At 33.2% G+C, this 19,770-nt stretch overlaps 1 protein-coding gene across 1 annotated transcript in view; it reads left to right on the forward strand.

Annotated features, from left to right (window-relative positions):
* Positions 1-19,770, forward strand: part of NBEA (neurobeachin) — an 817,699-nt gene that overhangs the window by 329,319 nt on the left and 468,610 nt on the right. Inside the window, exon 33 of the mRNA XM_081128332.1 lies at positions 2,196-2,323. Within this exon, the coding sequence (XP_080984458.1) occupies positions 2,196-2,323 (128 nt within the window). The remainder of the gene's footprint in view (positions 1-2,195; positions 2,324-19,770) is intronic.

Here is a 19,770-nt window from a genome sequence, read left to right on the forward strand (position 1 = left end):
CTAATCCTTATTTAATCATTGAATTGCTTAAAAAAAGCAGTGGTTTTAGTTTTAAATATTAGTAATATGTTGCAAATTACTCCATTACTACCTTTTGTCATTATGTTTTCCTCATGCATAACAGAAATGTTTCTTAGCATTGTGGCAAAAATTGTATTATTTTGAAGCATTAGTTAATTCCTTACTGTACATGTTTTCTGTATGGACAAAGGGAGTGGTCATCTAATATTATATTATTAAATTGAATTTTTAAAATATATCAGAGTCACATTTTGTAAGAGTAAATATAGGTGTTTTTTAATCAAAGTATCAGTTATAAGAGCTCTCTCACTGTGTCCAGGTACTTTCTTATGTACTTGACATCCTTTAGCTTATTTAATCCTCACTGAGTAATGACTATGATCATCTTCATTTTTCAGGCATGGGAACTCTAATGTCCCAAGATCATGTAGGTAGCATATAATAGAACCAGCATTCCAGTCTAAGCAGTCTTCCTTCAAAACACTTTTTTATTTGCCAGAGCATAATTACTTTTTACCCATGATTTTTCTTTTACATATACTACTCAAGGTGTTTTTAAGAATTTCAAACAGTGCTTATATAAGGTTACATAACTTAAAATTTAATAGTGAACAATATACAGTTAAACCTCAGTTCTTGAGAGTCTCCCATCTCCAACAATTCGGTTCTTGACTAAGTTGTTTAGGAAAATGATGTCTTGGTTGTTGGACCAAAGTTTGGTTCTTGGCCTGACAGTCCTTTCATGCTGCTACATCAGCATGGCAAAAAGCATCTCTCAGGCCACAAAGGAGAGAATGTGCGAGTGAGTCAGTTTACCACTAAACCTCCATTGTTAATATCTCAGGAAACTGTGCTGTGAATATTTTTGTGTATTTTTTTGCTTTCCTTGCTGGCAAAATGGACAATTAGCACAATTTTAGAACAAAAAGAGACCATCAAGAGTGCTAATGTTGCTAAGGGTGGAAGAAGCAATGATCGCAGGCAATTGAAGAGGTAGAAAAACTGTTGTTGATTTGGATAAACTAAAAGCAGTTAGCCAGTGACTGCATTTTGGAGGAAAGTGATAAGTGAAAAAGTGAAGATGCTACATGCTGAATTCCTGAAAGACAACCCTGGAAGGAGTGCTGAAAGTGATTCCTTTAAGGCTAGAAGGGGATGGTTCAATAAATTTAAGAAAAGAAGTGTTTGTTTATATATTAAACAGTACATTACATATGCCCTATTTATAAGAAAGGTTTAAAACAGGGAATCATTTGAGGGTCTGGAACGAATTATTTCAATTTACATTATTTCTAATGGGAAAAAATGATTCGGTTTTTGAACACATTGCTTCTCGATCAGCCTTCTAGAATGAATTAAACTTGAGAAGTGAGGTTCCACTGTAAATAATAATGCAGGGATTGGTAAATAAAACTAAGTGGACTTATGAAATGGAACATGCCTACTTTAGCAAAGCAATTCAATTGCATTACACTGAATTCCAGTTACTCCCTTATTTGTTTAGCTTTTTTTTCCCCAACATTAAGATTTTTCAAAATATGTTTTTATTGATTTCAGAGCAAGGAAGGGAGAGGGATACCAAGATAGAAACATTCATGATGAGAGAGTCATTGATCGGCTGCCTCCTACACTCCCCCTGCCAGGGATTGAGCCCGAAATCCAGGCATGTGCCCTGACTGGGAATTGAACAGTGACCTCCTGATTCATAGGTTGATGCTCAACCCCAGAGCAGTGCTAGCTGGGCTTGTTTAGCTTTTGAGGAAATTTTCAGGGAACTCTTGAGATCAAGAGTTAATTCTTTGTAATTGGCACAGTGATCCATGTAGTAAGTGTTCGAAAACTGTTTTCTTTGAGGGATAGAAAGATAAAGAAGACATACAAGAACTTCTTTTCTTGAAACTCTTAGAATTATGTATGGAGTCTGTGGCCCTGGTAGGTTACAGAACCCCAATTCCTTTTTACCATATAATCATTCTAATTTAGCTGTCACCTTTTGAGTAGCCTTATGACTGATGTGAAATTATACCATGTCCCTTCTACATGAAGTGTTACTATTATTCAGTGTGTTAGAATTGGACTTTTATTATTTTCAAAGATTTTAATTTAGAAGTAAAGTTTATTTCACTTCTTATTTTGAATTATATTTACTAGTCTTTATGTCTTAATTTCAACAGCATCACTGCAAAACTTGAAAGAGCTTTAGAAAAAGTTGCTCCTCTTCTTCGTGAAATTTTTGTAGACTTTGCCCCATTCCTATCTCGTACACTTCTTGGCAGTCATGGACAAGAACTATTGATAGAAGGTATGATTTCTCTCTCTATTCTAATTATTTTAGTTTCCTATAATGTTTCTATTAATCATGGAATAATTTGTACTTCTGAAGGAATATTTATTGCCAAAAGAATATAAAGACATTGCATCCATGAATGCTAATAAGATATTCATATATGCTTTCTCCTTGTTCATTTTTTTAAAATAACATGTTTGCACAGTCAGTGTTATTGCACAGCTAATAACAGAATGGAGAACTTTGAAAAGGTGTTGGAATGGGACACTCTGGCTCTTATGGTCCTAATCTATCAGGGCTGCTGTATATCCTTCATTAGGATGCTGTATTTACTAAGCAAGGATCTCTAAAACGTCCTTCAAAGAGCCGGGCTTCTTTAAGTGACTTTATTTGATTCATATAACACTTGTTATATGAGAATCTTTAACTGAGAAAATGTAAAGAAATACTTAACTGGGAATCGAAGCTGTTGTCTTTTACTCAATAGCAGCTTAAATGGAGTAAGAAGGCAAAGAAGGTAAATAACTCTTGGGAAGATTTAAGTTATACACTTGTAATAGGAGAGTAGCTTTGAAAAAATGTTATCTGAAGCCTTACTTATTTTAAAAAGTTTTGTTTTATAAATATTCATGAAATTCAGAAAAGTGTAATCAATATTCAGATGATCCTGTAAGTGAATAATGGCTTTAAGTGCCATTTGTTGGGGTTAGAAGCTCTTATGTATTTGTTTGCTTTTCACTTCCTGTTTACTACAGGTTTCTTCTGCCTGTTCTATCATTGTCTCAACTGCTTTTGCACAATCTGTTTCCTTTAGGGGGACAGAAATATTTACTAACTGGACTAAGTTTAAATCCTTATTCCACCACTTTCTTAACGCTATGACCTTTTGAGACTAAGTTGGCCATTTTGTAGCTTAGTTCCTTTCTATAAAATGTAATCAGTGATAGCACCTCCCTCATGGGACTCTTGTGAAGATTCAATTATATAATGAATGTAAAGCTTTTAGAACACATGGTGGGCTGTTCATTTTTTATAAAACATATTGAGTTTTTGCTCTAGGTTAAGTGCTATTGTAGGTACTTGGAATATATTAGTAACTAACAGACAAATATCCCTGCCTTTTGGATCTTATAATCTAGCAAGGAGAGGCAATAAATAAGCATTAAGCATAAATATTTAAATCATGTCGAATGTTGAAAGTTGGTAAATGGTATGTAAAAGGATAAGTACCACACTACTGACTGGGATTACAGAAATGGCAGGGTTATATTGCAGTTTTAAAAAGGGTGATTGATTTTTAAATAGGCCAATAGTAAAAGTTACATTTGAGCAAAGATTTAAAGGAGGTGAGCCATACAGCTTACTAGAAGAGTGCTCTAGGCAGAGAGAATAGTCAGAGCAGTGACTCTGTAATGTGTTACTTTTACAATAAGAAATAAGTTTTATAAGCATTATTGAAAACATAAATCTTACATGTTTCTTTATTCCCTAAAAATCTTTTATTTTTCTATGTTTATGTGTATCTTTTCCTAAAATGACTTGACAAATTTATAGTAGAAATTTATAATTATCAAGAACATTCTAAAATAAGCAGGGAACACATTTAGTAATGTAGCAATGCTAGTAATGGGTCCAAATCAGCCCCAAGTTTCTGAGCAGCCAAAGCAAAGAAAGATTTATTTTAAGCTATAAGACTCACATTACTGGTTCCTAAATGATAGTTAATGACACTTTAAAATGTAAGGAACTGCTGTCAGGTAACTTTTTAACTGCTCTGTCTGTTAGTCAGGACCTCACATATATGGGTTTCCAGAATTTTCCTTGGCCAGACATCTGGACTGTTTCTTATATTCTTCCCAGCACTTCAGAGAGAAGATAGGAGAAATGGCTGGGTAATGGAAAATACTTGTTCTTGGGCTTCTCTGAGTTTACCTCAGATATTCTGAATTGAATTGAAAAGAGCATTAAGAGTATGCAACTTGAATTTTTAAAAAAGTGACTGTGCTAAAAATGAAACATTGAAAGTTCATTTTGTGTTCATCAGGCAAAATACAATTTTATTTTGTAACTTTTCTGCATCCAAAGATGCAACCTAATTTTAATATATAAGGTATATACCCTATTTTTAAGATTATGTAAATGTAATATTTGTATTCTTTTTTTTAAATGCTTTCTCTTAATAAAATTATATTAAATGATAGATCTTAAGTTCTGAGTTCTGTTTTTTAAATACCATTACTTAGCAAAATATAAAATTGAGAACCTTAAAATATGGTCCTTCAAATTGCTGCCCGTTTATACAATCCAAAAATCTAGAAACTTCTGCTATGTAACAGAACAATGTTTGGTATCCCTCACAATTTAGTCATAACCATCTTTTTCAGATTCAACTCATCTCCATCCTCTTGCTGTAGAAAATATTCCTTAAACATTCAAACAAGTTATACATTATCACATTTCCTTGTTTTTGTACAGCTCTTCCTTCTTCATTGGATCTTTCTCCTTTTTTCTATCCCCCAAATTATTCTCATCTTTTGAGTCATGCTTCTGGTTTCTTATGCCAAATTAATGCCTTCTTTGTGTGGTCCTGTGCCATTTTATTTATGCAATAGTAATAAAATTATTTTTCACTTGTAAACAGAAAGAACCTTATTGTTTATACTAACACTGCCTAACATATTATGGTACATAATCTTCAGTAGTTTTTTTCTTGTACTTGAATAGAACATTATTTTTTTCGCTAATAATTTTTGGTAAAGGTAAGTTTTGAAAATAAGAAGAGAGGTAAAACTGTGTGTTTTGTCATCAGAATTCCCAATGTTGGTCATGAACACCCATGAGTTAGCTGCTATACTCATCCAAGGTTCATTCTTGCCCTTCACCCCAACCTATGGAAACACATGTCCTTTCATGTTCTCATTCTTAAACATGTACTCTTGATCATTCTTTCTTTTTCCCTCAGTTCCATTTTCCTTTTTCCTCTAATTTGATACACTGTTCCTCTCCTCTGAGAAGAAAAACTCAAACTGTTGTGAAGAACTCAGGAGATTTAATTATAAAAATAGCTTTACCCAAGCTATGGAATAGTTCTGTTTAAAAAATAGTGCTAATGATGAATAAATCTCATTGCTTTTGACTTTTATCATATATCTGTATATGTTAGGAACAAAGCTGGATTTAGGTAACTAAAGATATTTTAATGTCTTACAAAAAGAAAAGGCGAGTACTCTTAAGTAATCATAACATATATTTGAATTGCATTTTATGTCTTATTTTATATTCATTTTTTCTTAACTCACACATGTATTCATTTAAATTTTTTCTTATAGGATAATTGATCTTTGGTAGTTTATATTGTTATGTACTTTAAAATGCAAACTAAGAAAGATAATATTCCTTAAGTTTTTAAGTTTGTGACTTTTATTAGTCAACTTGTGTTAAATTTATTCCTGAATGATTCTAGAGTAATCAATTTAGTTAACATCTTGTAAGGACACTCATTAACAGTAGCTATTTTTACATAGCTTTTGATGTGTATATGTTTCTCTTGGCAATAAGTAAGAATTTTTGAAAACAGTAGTTATTTGGAGCTTAGTGAATTTTCTTTAAGAAAATTCTAGGTTTTCAGTTTGCAAACTAATACAAAAAAGTTAGAGTAAATATGTATGAAACTATCAAACCCATCAGCCCATGATGATAAAGCAACCTTTGGTCCAAAATTGTTATATTTGTCTTGCTGCAGCAATGGAGAATGCACTTCAGAGGTACTGTGGAGCTTCTTTTAAAGAAGAAGTTGAGTTTATTTTAAAGTTTGTATTTAAGTAAATGGGCCCTGTTGTAGATTGTTTGCGGACTGTCAGGAGGTGGGTTAGATCTTGGTAGTTTTTATTTAGGGGACCTAAGAACTACAGTGGGCCTAGAGTTGTAATTAGTAATAAAGAAACAGTAACCACTCAAGTTAATTAGAAGAGAAAATGCTTAGGGGTGTGTGTGTGTGTTTGTTAAAATGGTGTCCTTCACTCTGTTTTGTTTCACCATGGCATAGAGTGGCCCTGGAAAATCACTATTTATATTCTGTGAGCATTTTATGTTTGCTTGAGAACTCATAAGAATATTAAAGGTAACTTAATTATCATGAGAATACAACAGAAGTTTCATAAGCATCCAAAGACAGGAAATGAAATACAGTTAGACTTCAGGCAGCCTGGAAATGGGAGAGGTGAGTCAGTAACCAAGACTACTCTCTGTAACTCTTTTTTTTTTTTTTTAATATATCTTTATTGATTTCAGAAAGAGGAAAGGAGATGGAGAGAGATATATAGAAACATCAATGATGAGAGTTATTGATTGGCTGCAGCCCGCAACCCAGGCATGTGCCCTGACTGGGAATCAAACCCTCTGATCGCCTGGATCCTAGGCCGACGCTCAGCTGCTGAGCCACGCCCGGCCAGGCCCTTTAACTCTTAGAGCAACTTCATAGCCTCCTATTTTTGCTTCTCTCTGTGTATGAACTCAATATTTTTACTTCTCTCCCAGACTAGCTTCACTTTCTTAGTCATCAGAACATAGCTTAGTATAGCATTCATTCTTAACTTCAAATGTGCTTTCAATGTAAGTATCTTTCATCATCTGACTATAAGTCGTTACCTATTAAGGGAGAATGTGAATGGTTTAGCCTCAGGTTAGGTGTCTACCCGTGTTATAATTAGTTAAGATTGATGTGCATGGGAAGGGTAGAGTTATGTAATACATAGGCTTACAAGCTATATATAAGAAGCTATATATAAGTTGAAGCATCTTAGAAAAGAATGGTAGCAGTACAGGAAATGTCACTGAAGTGTCTACTACTTTTAGTGACATTAATAAATATTTTGTTAAACTCATATAATATTCAAGAATATTTATAGTTCCCAAGACTATTTACATATTTTTAAAGTATGTAAATATAGCCTGAAATTTCTACCTCCATCAAAAGAGAACAAATCCTTTAATTCCTATTAAGGGAATGAGGTTAGCCAAGAATTCTGTCTTACCTTGGGTGATGTACAGTGGCAATATGGCTACAAAATTAGAAAAATATATGTGTTCATTTTAATTCAAAAATTATGTCTTGAATGTAATTTCAGAAGTTATTTTGAAATTGCAATAATTCAAAAAACTGTACATGACGCCTGTCCGGGTATGGCTCAGTGGATGAGCATCGACCTAGGATCCATAAGATTGCGGTTCGATTCCCGGTCGGGGCACATGCCCGGGTTGCAGGCTCGATCCCCAGCGGGGGGCGTGCGGGAGGCAGCCGATCAATGACCCTCTCATCATTGATGTTTCTATCTCTCTCTCTCTGAAATCAATAAAGATATATTTGAAAAACAAAACAAAACAAAAAAACTACATTCAGGGTAGATGGCAATGGGGGTAAAGTTTTTAAATATCCCTGAATTCTTCCATGAAAAACAGACATAGCAATAGATGGTAAAATAATAACTACTACTCCCATAAGAACCACTAGTCCATTAGTAAAACCAAATGGAGGCTTACAGTGAAACTAAATGACAGTATATCCCATTGAACTCCAAAATATGACTGGGTAGGGATAATCCATCTAGAGGTATAAGATATACATGGTATCAGCAGATGCAAGGAGAAATGGTATAGATCAAGAGAGTATCTGAGGAGCCTCGTCTACAATACTCCCTGGAAAACCTAAGGAGGGCCAATTTAAAGGACAGCTGCTAAAACAGGGAAGCTTTTACACACTATAATAGCAGATGAGTCCAAGGGTTCCATGGTAAGGCTTCCACAGTTAGAGCCATCTAGGCCCCATGAGAAATTAATCAACTAAAGTTCTCTTTCAAGACAAAGTCTCACATTTAGGTTAAACTTCTATGACTAGAACTCAAAGAGAAAGCCCAAATAAAAAACGGGACAGACAGAGCTAGTATACCTCAGAAATTAGGCTGTCGTATTTTTAAAAACTCCATGAAAACGAACAAGTGGGATCTCTAGAACCTGAAGAAAAATAATAAAAGCTATCTGAGTTATCTAAAAGTTCAGGTATAATAACTGAACATAAAACAATAACCAGCAAAAAGGATCTTAATTCCGTATATTACAATAAGAGAAATGAAAATAAGTAGGAAAAAAGCCCCTCAAACCATGAAAACATGCCAGAAAAAAAGATGAAAAGTTTTAAAATAAGCTAAAGGATATTAGAAAATGATACAGGATATGAAAGAACAATTTAAATCAGAATTTAGGGAATCTCACAAATTAGGTGATAGAACGTAGGAAAGAATTAAAAATAAAGGGGAAAACAATTTTAGGAATGAAGGCTAAGTTAAAAGAAAGAAGTGAAAAAAACTTTATAGATAAAGAGTAAGAGAATTATAAAAAGAGAAATTTTGAATATTCAAAAATAATGGCTAAAGAAACTATAAAAGATAAGGGACAAATTTAGAATATCTAACATGCACAAGTTTCCAAAGGGGTGGAGGGGAACAAATAATAGAAAAATAATAGGATTTGTTATTCAAAGAAACTCCTAGAGTTAAAAAAAAAAGAAGAAAAAAAAAAAGAGAGATTTCTCTACTAGAAGAAAACAGGGACAATAAAATCTTGGGTGTTTCTCTTAGGGATATTTTTTTCTGATATATCTCTTCAGGCAAAGGAAACAAAAGAAAAAATAAACAAATGGGACTACACCAAACTAAAAAGGTTTTGCACAGCAAAAGAAATCATCAACAAAATGACAGGACAACCCACTTAATGGGAGAATATATTCACCAGTGCTACCTCTGATAAGGGGTTAATATCCAAAATCTGTAAAGAACTCATACAACTCTATGCCAAAACCACAAACAATCCAATTAAAAATAGGCAAAGGACCTGAATAGACACTTCAAAGAGGACATGCATGCAGATGGCACATAGACATATGAAAAAATGCTCAATGTCACTAGTCATCAGAGAAATGCAAATTAAAACCACAATGAGATATCACCTCACACCTGTGAGAATGGCTATCATGAATAAAACAACAAGCAACAAGTGCTGTCCAGGATTCGGAGAAAATGGAACCATCGTGTACTGTTGGTGGGAATGCAGACTCGTGCAATTACTATGGAAAACAGTATGGAGGTTTCTCAAAAAATTAAACATGGAACTGCCTTATGACTCAGCAATTCCACTTCTAGGAATATACCCAAAGAAACCCAAAACACTAATTTGAAAGAAAATGTGTACACCTATCTTCATAGCAGTGTCATTTGCAACACTCACACTATGGAAGCAACCCAAGTGCTTATCAGTAGATAAGTGGATAAAAAAACTGCGGTACATATATTCAATGGAATATTATTCAACCATAGAAAAGAACAAACTCTTATCTCTTGCAACACCACGGCTGGACCTATAAGGCATTATGCTAAGTGAAATAAGTCAGTCAGAGAAAGACAAATAGCATATGATTTCACATACATGTGGAATCTAAAGAACAATATAAGTGAACAAACAAAAGAGAAACAGACTCATAGATATAGAGAACAGCCTGACAGCTGTCAGAGGGGAGGGGTTTGGGGGACTGGGTGAAAAAAGTGAAGGGATTGAGAAGTATAGATTGGTGGTTACAAAATAGTCATGAGGATATATAATACAGCATAGATATTATAGTCAGTAATACTGTAATAACTATATATGGTGCCAGGTAGGTACTTGAAATATTGGGGGAATAGTTTGTAAAGTGTATTATTGTCTAACCACTATGCTATACAATTGAAACCAATACACAGTAATAGTGAATATAAACTGTAATTGAAAGAAATTTTTAAATAAAAATAAAAAGGAGATTTTTTTAAATTCTATTAAAATGTACATTAGATATTTGAAAAAATAACCCAGATGACCAACATTGAGACATATTCTAATAAAGTCAATGGCCTTTAAACAAAAAAGAAAAAAATATATCAGGTATCTAGATAAAATACAAATTAACTTACAAATGAAAGAGAATCATATTGTTATTATACTTTTTGAAAGACATATTTTCTAAACAGAAGAAAATAGAGTAGGATACTTAAGATGCTCTAGTAATGAATGTTAGCAAGCTGACTTTAATGTACAGAGACTGCAGATAAACTGTTAACAATCAAGAATTCAGGGAATATTATTCCTTTGAACCTCTTCTGAGGAATTTTCTATAGAACTAGTATCAGGCAACCAAACTTACTGGAAAGATGTCAACATAAGGACTCATGATGCCATCAAATATGGATTTGTTTGGAGAACTAGCTAAATGGTTATATGGGAGACAGTATAGAAATAATGGCTGTTTGCTTTATAACTGAAAAAAGTAGGGGGACAGTAATTATATTTCTAATGCCATTACTGGTAATTATCTGAAACTGTTGCATATTGTTGGATAAATCTAATTAGTAGTTGTTGATGTTCTAATTATTTTATCTCATATGCTCAAAAATTGGGGAGCCAGATGTAAAATAGAAGAGTTGAAGTGAAAGCATTGAAAGCATTTAGTTCTGAATTTAAATTGGACATTATAAATGAGAAATTATTATGTACACACATGCATGCCTGTGCATACACAGACACACACACACACACACACACACACTCACACTCACATATATACTCTAGCCATGTCTACTGTTTTGCCTAGACACAGTGACCAAGTCAGTAGCAGTGAGCACACCTAAAGTGCAGATTATGGTCCTGAAATATCATTTGCAACTGAAATAAACCAGAAATTAGAGAAATGGGTGATTTCAAGGCCGGGACAAGAAATGTTCATGATTCGCCTGCACCACCTGGTAATACCAAAAACTAAGGAAGATATCAAAGATTGTCAAAAAGGCTAAAGAGTTAACTTGAAGACATTCTTATTGGCCAAAGATGGAGTATTTTGAGCCTCAGTAAATATAATTTCTGAAATGCATTAACAGATGAATATATTTAAATCTATGAGTTGTAAGAGTGATTTTTAAAGTGATTTGGTGGAATTTAGAGAATGATAGGGAACAAACACATTATTTTGAAAACTGATAAAGGGGAAAATGTATTCTGTCATTTTTTTAAAAATTATATCATTTGTATTATCAAGTCATTAATGAGGGAAATTTTTTTAAAGAAATATAAATATATGGGATAAATGACAGAAGGATATTTTAGTTAGATTAATACAATTTAGCATTCCCTCAGGAATGAATTGATTTTATCATAAATTGCCACTAACACCATAGCAAGAGAAAACTAGACAACCAGGTGGGGAAAATAACCATCACTCGTCATGACTTATTAGCTGACGAATGAATGAATGAATGAATGAATGAATGAATGAATGAATGAATGAATGAATTAAAATAAACCTGAATCTGATTAGGCTTGTGTTCCCAGCATTTTAAACTATATCATGGGAATTTCCTCATCAACATTAACACTGGTGGAAGTTCTGTCTTGGTCTCTTCAAAATTAATTAAATGTAAAAAAAAAAAGTGATAGAAAGGGAAACTGTAAATTAAAAGAGCTTTAAGAGACATACCAAAAATTGGTAAAAGTAAGTTGTTTATAGATATAACTGAATTAGGTAGGTATAAACTTTAAAGAAAAGCACAGTGATCAAAATGATAGTTTGTTACTAGAATGGAGAAGGTTATAATTAGGACAGGACACATGGAGGGCTCTTGAGATACTTGGCAAAAGTCTGTTTCTTGAGCTATGTAGTGGTTACAAGGTGTTCATTGTGTTGTTTTACAAAAGTGTCTTTAATACCTTCTTTGGAAAGAGTTATAAAGAATTTAATAGCATTAAAGACATAAATAATGGTGAACTACATCATGTTGATAGTATGAAGGCAGTATCACAAATAAGTGATTTATGCCCATAATAATACATCAACTTCAATGAAAATTTGATTTCAAACAATCTCAAATTATTTTCACAGAATTTGATGAACGTTCTCTTAAATTTCAACAGTTGAATGAGGGGTTGAATATAACCAAGATAATTTTGAAAGTAAAGAAGCTATTATAATTTAAACAGTGTGGTAATGGCCCAGCAATGGACAGATCGCTGTATTATAATAAATATCCAGAACACACGCATTATATGCAGAGCTGCTATTGTTGCAGAAAGAGATGAACATTGAAATAAATGCAGCTAAATCAGTTGGATATCATTTGTTAATTAAAAGCAAGAAAGAAATTTGATCTCTTATTAAATATATAAAAATCACTGCTTATGGGAAAAAGAAAAACATCAAATGTTGCAGAGAAAAAATAGAGAAAAAATGTTTGTATTGCCAAAAGCAGGAAATATTTCTTTAAACATGAAAGCATAAAATGTAGAGGTTAATAAATTTAGCCATATTAAAATGATTTTAGTATATCAGAAGATGCCATTAAAAAGTTAAAAGATGGAGCCCTGGCCTGTGTGGCTAAATTGATTGGGCATTGTCCCATGCACTGAAAGGTTGCCCAGGTAGTGGGTTTGATCCTAGTTGGGGCGTGTGAAGGAAGCAGCTGATTGATGCGTCACTCTCGAGTCCATGGTGTGGTTTTTTTCTCTCTCTCCCCCCCTCCTTTCCTCTCTCTCTAAAAAATCAATAAAAAACATGTTTTCTAAAAAAGTTAAAATATGGAGAGTTGCATCAGTATGATGGTGAACTAGGAAGCTCTAGGCTTTCATTTCCCCACTGAAACACTGAATAAACAATAATATGCACAGCAAAGTTAGCTTTATTAAAACTCCAGGAAACATTTAAGAAATTGCAGCAATCAAGCAAATGCTGAAAATGATCGGAAAGTTCAGGGCATTTTGTTTGTTCTTGTGCCATCTCCTCCACAGTACAACGTGGCATAATTTCCAGGAGGAAATTACTGAATTCCCAGCTTTTTCCAAGTGATGGAAGGAAAAGATGGAACTTCGTGCAACATTCTGGCTTGTCTGATGACTGCCCAAGTGATTGATTTCTGTTTTGCCTGTTTTGCACTCATGTGAATAGTGGCATAGTTTGGATAGTAGGATAAAGGCTCTGAAAGCAGTGGTGATCATGATGGCATATTAGAGATGCAGGATGTCTGACCTATGTGCAATTGGGGGCAAGAGATTATGGGAACAAAAAAATAATAAAAGTACAAGTCATCTGAGAGGAAGCAAGTTTGAGACCCTTAGGGAAATTAAGACATTTAAAAACAGTGGTCTATACAAGAACAGGAATAAAAGGACATATATAGACCCAGTGAATGCATACCCCAGAAAATATTTGAGAAGTACCTGAACCTTTAAGCCAGGCTAGTTAGTGAAGGCCTTTCCCTACACAAAGGAAGGCCATATATCCTGTGACAGACGACTTTTAAAAATGCCCAAATATCAATAAAAATATACAAGTCATACAAAGAATAGGTAAACATTGCTCATTCACAGGAACAAAATAAACCCAGAAAGTAGCCCTAAAGAAATGCAGACCTCAGACTTATTTGAAAAATAAATTTTAAAATATGTCTTAAATATCCTTACTGAGCAAAAAGAAAACACAAGCTGATAGCTAAATAAAAACAGAAAAAATACTTTTGAATAAAAGGGGAATATCAACAGAGACAAATTATAAAAACTAAACAAATTCTGGAGCTGAAAAATACAGTACCTCAATTGAAAATTCTCTAGAGGGTTTTAAGATCTAACATGATCAGGCAGAAGAAGGAATGAGTGAATTTCAAAACAGTTTATTTAAAATGATTAAGTTAGAGGAGCAAAAAGTAAAAAGAAGAAAAAAAGTGAACAGAGCCTAAAGGACTTAGGCCCATCATTTGGCATTATGGGAATCCCAGATGAAGAAAGAATAGAGCAGAAAGCATATATGAAGAAATAATGGTTGAAAACTTCTCAAATTTGAGTAAAGAAAGAGAAACACAATTTCAAGAAATTAAAGTCCAAGTAGGATAAATTCAAATAGATACATACTAAAATATAATCCAACTGTGGAAAGTCAAAAACAAAGAAGAAATCTAAAAGCTGTAAAAGAAAATGATTTGTTACATACAAGCAAACTTCTATAAGATTGTCAGCAGATTTTTCAACAGAAAGCCTACATGCTTGAAAGTAGTGGGATAATACATTTAAAGAAAAAAACAAAAAAACTGTTAAGAATATCATATCACCACAACTGTCCTTCAAAAATGGAGGAAAATTAAGAATTTTCCAGATAATGAGGGAATTCATTATCACTGGACCTAATCTAGAGGAAATGATAAAAACAATCATTCAAGTTGTAACAAAAGGATTCTAGACAATAACTTGAAGACATATAAAACTATAAAGTTCTCCACTAAAGGTATGTATGTGGAAAAACCTGTATTATCATAACTCCCCTTTCAGTTCTTTTATAAGATTTATAAGACAAAAGCATAAAAACAACTATAACTCAATGAGAATAGGTACATGTTATAGATACATATAATTTTTAACAAAATATGGAGAATGGCAGAGGTGTAAAGGAGTAGAGTTTTAGCATGCAATTAGAATTGTTCAGTTTAAAATTGATTGTTAAAACTTTAATATGTTTTATGTAATCACCATGAAAACTATACAGAATATATCTATAGAATTTACACAAAAGAAACTAAGAGAATTAAAGCATATCACCTTTAAAAAATCAACTAAGCACAAAGTAATGTAGTGAAGGAAGAAATGGGGGACAAATGCTGTAGGGCATACAAAATCCATTCACAAAATGCCAGTTGTTACTTCTTTCCTGTCAGTAATTAATGAAAACGTTAAGTGTATCAAATGCTTCAATCAAAGGGCATAGATTGAGTGTATTACAAAAAATAATAATAATAAAACAGTATCCAACTGTATGGTGTTTACAAGTGACTCACTTTAAATTGAAGCACAGTGAAAGTGAAAAGGTGGGGGAAAATAATATATTTTATGCAAATAGTAACCAAAAAAAGAGGAGGGATGGCTATGCTAATATAAGGCAAAATAGACTTTAAGTAAAAAACTGTTTTAAGAGACAAAGAAGGACAATATATAAGGGCAAAAGGATCCATTGACTAAGGAAAGATAACATTTACACATTTATATGTGTCAAATATTAGAGTTCCTAAATATATAGAGAAGACTGACAGAATTGAAGGGAGAGAAGATAGATGGTCTAGAATACGAGGAAGAGATTCTCCCCAGATTCAATAATGGATAAAACAACCAGATAGAGGTCAATAGGAAACAGATGACTTGAACATCAATTGAAACTAACAAAAGTATACAGAACATAATACTCAACAGCAGGATAGGTATTTTTCTGAAGTGCACATGGAGTATTTTCCAGGACAGACTTTAAATTATAACACAAAATGTGTCTTACTACATTTTAAATCATTTGAATCATACAAAGTATCTTTTATGTTCATAATGGAATGACTAGAAATCAATAGCAGAAGGAAAATTGGAAAATCCACAAATATGGGGAAATTAACACACTTGAAATAACCATTAGGCCAAAGAAAAAAATCTCTAGGGAAACTAGAAAAGATCTTGAGACAAATTAAAACTGAAGTACAACATACCAAAACTACAAGATGTGGCAAAAGCAGTGCTAAGAGGGAAATTTTTGGCTATAAAAGTTTACATTGAAAAAAATTATTTGAAATCAATAACCTGACTATATACCTTACGGAACTAGAAAAAGAACAAAATAAACCCCCAGCTGACTCAAGAGAGGAAATAACAAAGATCAGAGCAAAGATAAACAGAAGAGAGAACAGAAAAACAGTAAAGAAAATCAACAAAACCTAGAGTTGCTTTTTGTAAAGATTAACAAAATTGGCCCCGCCGGGTGTGGCTCAGCGGTTGAGCATCGACCTAGGATCCAGGCAGTCGGGGTTCGATTCCCGGTCAAGGCATATGCCTGGGTTGTGGGCTCCATCAATGACTCTCTCATCGTTGGTGTTTCTATCTCTCTCTCCCTCTCCTTTCCTCTTTCTGAAATCAATAAAGATACACTAAAAAAAAAAAAAAAAAAAGATTAACAAAATTGACAAGACTACAGCTAGATTAACCAAGAACAGAAGAGAGGTAGTTTCGATGACTAAAATTTAAAACAAAAAAGTGGGCATTACATCCTATGTTACAAACATAAAAGGATTAGAAGAGAATGCTATGACAAATTAAATGCCAACAAATTGTATAGATGAATAAATTCCTAGAAATATACAGTTTATCCATTAATGAATCATGAAGAAATAGAAAATCTAAACAGACACAAAACAATACAGAGATTGAATCAATTAGAAATCTTCCAAAAAGAAAAAGTCTAGGACTAGATGGTTTCACTGGTACTTTTTCCCAAATGTTTAATAATTAACACCAGTTCTCTTCAAACTCTTCTGAAAAATTAAAGAGAAGTGCACACTTCCAAACTCATTATATTAGGCCAGCATTTCTTTGACACCAAAACTAGACAAAGACACTAAAAGAAAATTCACACCCAAGTCCTTTATGAACATTAATGCAAAAACCCTTAACAAAATACTAGCTATCCAAATTCAGCATTATATTAAAAGTATTGTATTCATGATCCAGAGGGATTTATTCCTGGAGTGCGAGGATGGTTCAACATATGAAATTTATGAATGTAAGATAATGAAGGGGGGAAAAAATGATTCTATTAATTGATGCAGAAAAAGCATTTGAAATTCAACACCCTTTCACGATAAAAACACTTAAACAGAACAGAAGGAAACCACCTCAGTGTAATAAAGGCTATATATGAAAACCCACAGAAACTGAAAGCTTTTCCCCTAAGATCAGGAACAAGATAAGGATGCCACTTCACATTCAGCATCTTTCCGGAAGTCCTAATGAGAGTAATTATTTAAGAAAAAGAAGTGAAAGATATTGAAGTTGGAAAGGAAAATGTAAAATTTCTTTGCATATGACATGATATTATATATAGAATGCTAAAGATTCTACAGAATACCTGTTAGAACTATTTAAATGAATTCAGCAAAGTTGCAGAATGCAAAATCAATACCCCTCAAATGAGTTGTGTTTCTATACACTAACACTGAAAAATACACAAAGGAAATTAAGAAAACAAGTCTATTTATAATAGCATCAAAAATAATAAATTATTTAAGAATAAACCTAACAAAGAAAGTAAAAGGATTGTACACTGAAAACTTCAAAACGTTGGTGAGAAAAATGAAAGAAGACAGAAATAAATAGAAAGGCATCCCATGTGCACTGTTAGTCTAAATGCAGACTGATGCAGCCACTGCGGGAAACAGTATAGAATTTCCTCAAAAAAATTAAAAATATATCCTACGAATCCTGAAACACCAATTTGAAAGAAAAAATAAATTCCTGTGTTCATAGCAGTGCTATTTGCTATAGCCAGTATCTGGAAACAGCCCAAGTGCCCATCAGTAGATGAGTGGATAAAAAAGCAGTGGTACATTTACACAATGGAATACTACTCAGCTGTAAAAAAGAAGGATCTCTTATCTTTTGCAACAGCATGGGTGGACCTCAAGATTGTTATACTAAGTGAAATAAGCCAGTCAGAGAAAGACAAATCCCATATAATCTCATTTATATGTGGAATCTAATAAACAAAATATATCCAGAGGCATGGTTACATGAAGAAACTGACAGCTGCCAGAGGGAGGTGGGGGTGGGGAAACTAGATGAAAGACGGTGAAGGGATTAGCCAAAGAATATACATGCATAACCCATAGGCTCAGACAACAGTGTGATGCTGACCAGAGGCAAGGGGTTAGAGAGGGCTGGGTGGAGGTGGGCAAGGGTGGGGGAAAATGGAGACATCTGTAAAACTGTAAACAATAAAAATGAAGTTTAAAAAATGTCAATATTCAAAGCAATCTATAGATTTAATACAATCCTTGTCTGCTAAAATCCCAAAGGTATTTATTTCAGGATAGCTAAATCTCTACTAAAAGAATCTCAAAGAGCCCCAAATAGCCAAAACAATATTGACAAAGAACAAATTTGGAGGTTTCGTGCTTCCTGATATCAAAACCTATTACCGAGCTATAATAATCATAACACAGTGTGATACTGGAATAAATACAAACATATAGACCAATGGGATAAAATCTCTAGCCCAGAAACATATAGACCAGTGGAATATAATCTCTAACCCAGAATAAACACTTGAATATATAGTTAAATTGTTTGAGGCATGAGTGCCAAGACCATTCAATGGGGAAAGGATAGTCTTGTCAAAAAATCACGTTACAAAAACTAGATGTCCAAATGCAAAAAAATGAAGTTGAACACTTAACTTTACACCCTAAGCAAAAATTAATTTCAAAACATTCAAAGACCTAAATGTAGGAATTAAAAGTATGAAACTCTAGCAGAAAACAGAGAAAAGCTCCATGACATTGGATTTGGTAATGATTTCCTGGGTATGACACCAAAAGCACAGTCAACAAAAGCAAAAACAGATAAATTGGACTTCATCAAAATTAAAAAGTTCTGTGTATCAAATGACAAAATCAACAGAGTGAAAAGGGCAGCCTAGAGAAAAGGAGAAATATTTACAAACCATGTACCTGTTACAGAGTAAATATTGGGAATATGAAGAACTTCCCCAATTCAACAAGATAAATACAAATAATTTAAAGATAAGACTATTAAAGCCACAAGATATCAGCTCACATCCACTATATTGGTTACTATGGAAACACCAGAAAATAACATGTTTGTTAGGATGTGGAGAAATTGGAAACCTTGTGCACTATTGGTGGGGATGTAAAAATGGTATATCCAGTATGTAAAACAGTATGGTTGTCCTCAAAAAATTAAAACTGGAATGATCACATGAATCAGCAGTTACGGTTCTGGCTGTATCTCTAAAAGAATTGAAAGCAAGATCTCAAAAATGTATTTGCACACTCGTGTGCATAGCAGCATTATTCACAATAGGCAAGGGATGGAAGCAACCCAAGGGTCCATCTATAGAAGAATGGATAAACAAAATGTGATTTATCTACATACACACACACAATTGAGTATTATTCAGTCTAAAAAGGAAGAAAATTCAGACACATGCTGCAACATGACTGTACCCTTGAAGATATTTTGCTAAGTGAAATAAGCAAGTCACAAAAATATTGTATGACTTCTTATATGAATTTTGTAAAATAGTCAAATTTATGTAAAGGAAAAATAGGATAGTAGTTGCCAGGGGCTGGGATGAGGAAGAAATGTGGAGTTGTTTACTGGGGATAGAGTTTCAGTTTTGCAATGTGAAAAGTTCTGGAAATTGTTTGCACAGTATTGTCAATAAAATTAACATTTAAAAATGGTTAAGATGGAAATTTTTGTATTATATATATTTTACTGCAATTTCAATAAAAGTGATAAGTTCACCCACCCATGGAAAGATGTATATCTAACACCAGACATTGATTGACTAAGGTTGT

This window comes from Miniopterus schreibersii, assembly GCF_964146895.1.
Source record: "Miniopterus schreibersii genome assembly, chromosome: 2".
In the NCBI taxonomy this organism is placed as follows: domain Eukaryota; kingdom Metazoa; phylum Chordata; class Mammalia; order Chiroptera; family Miniopteridae; genus Miniopterus; species Miniopterus schreibersii.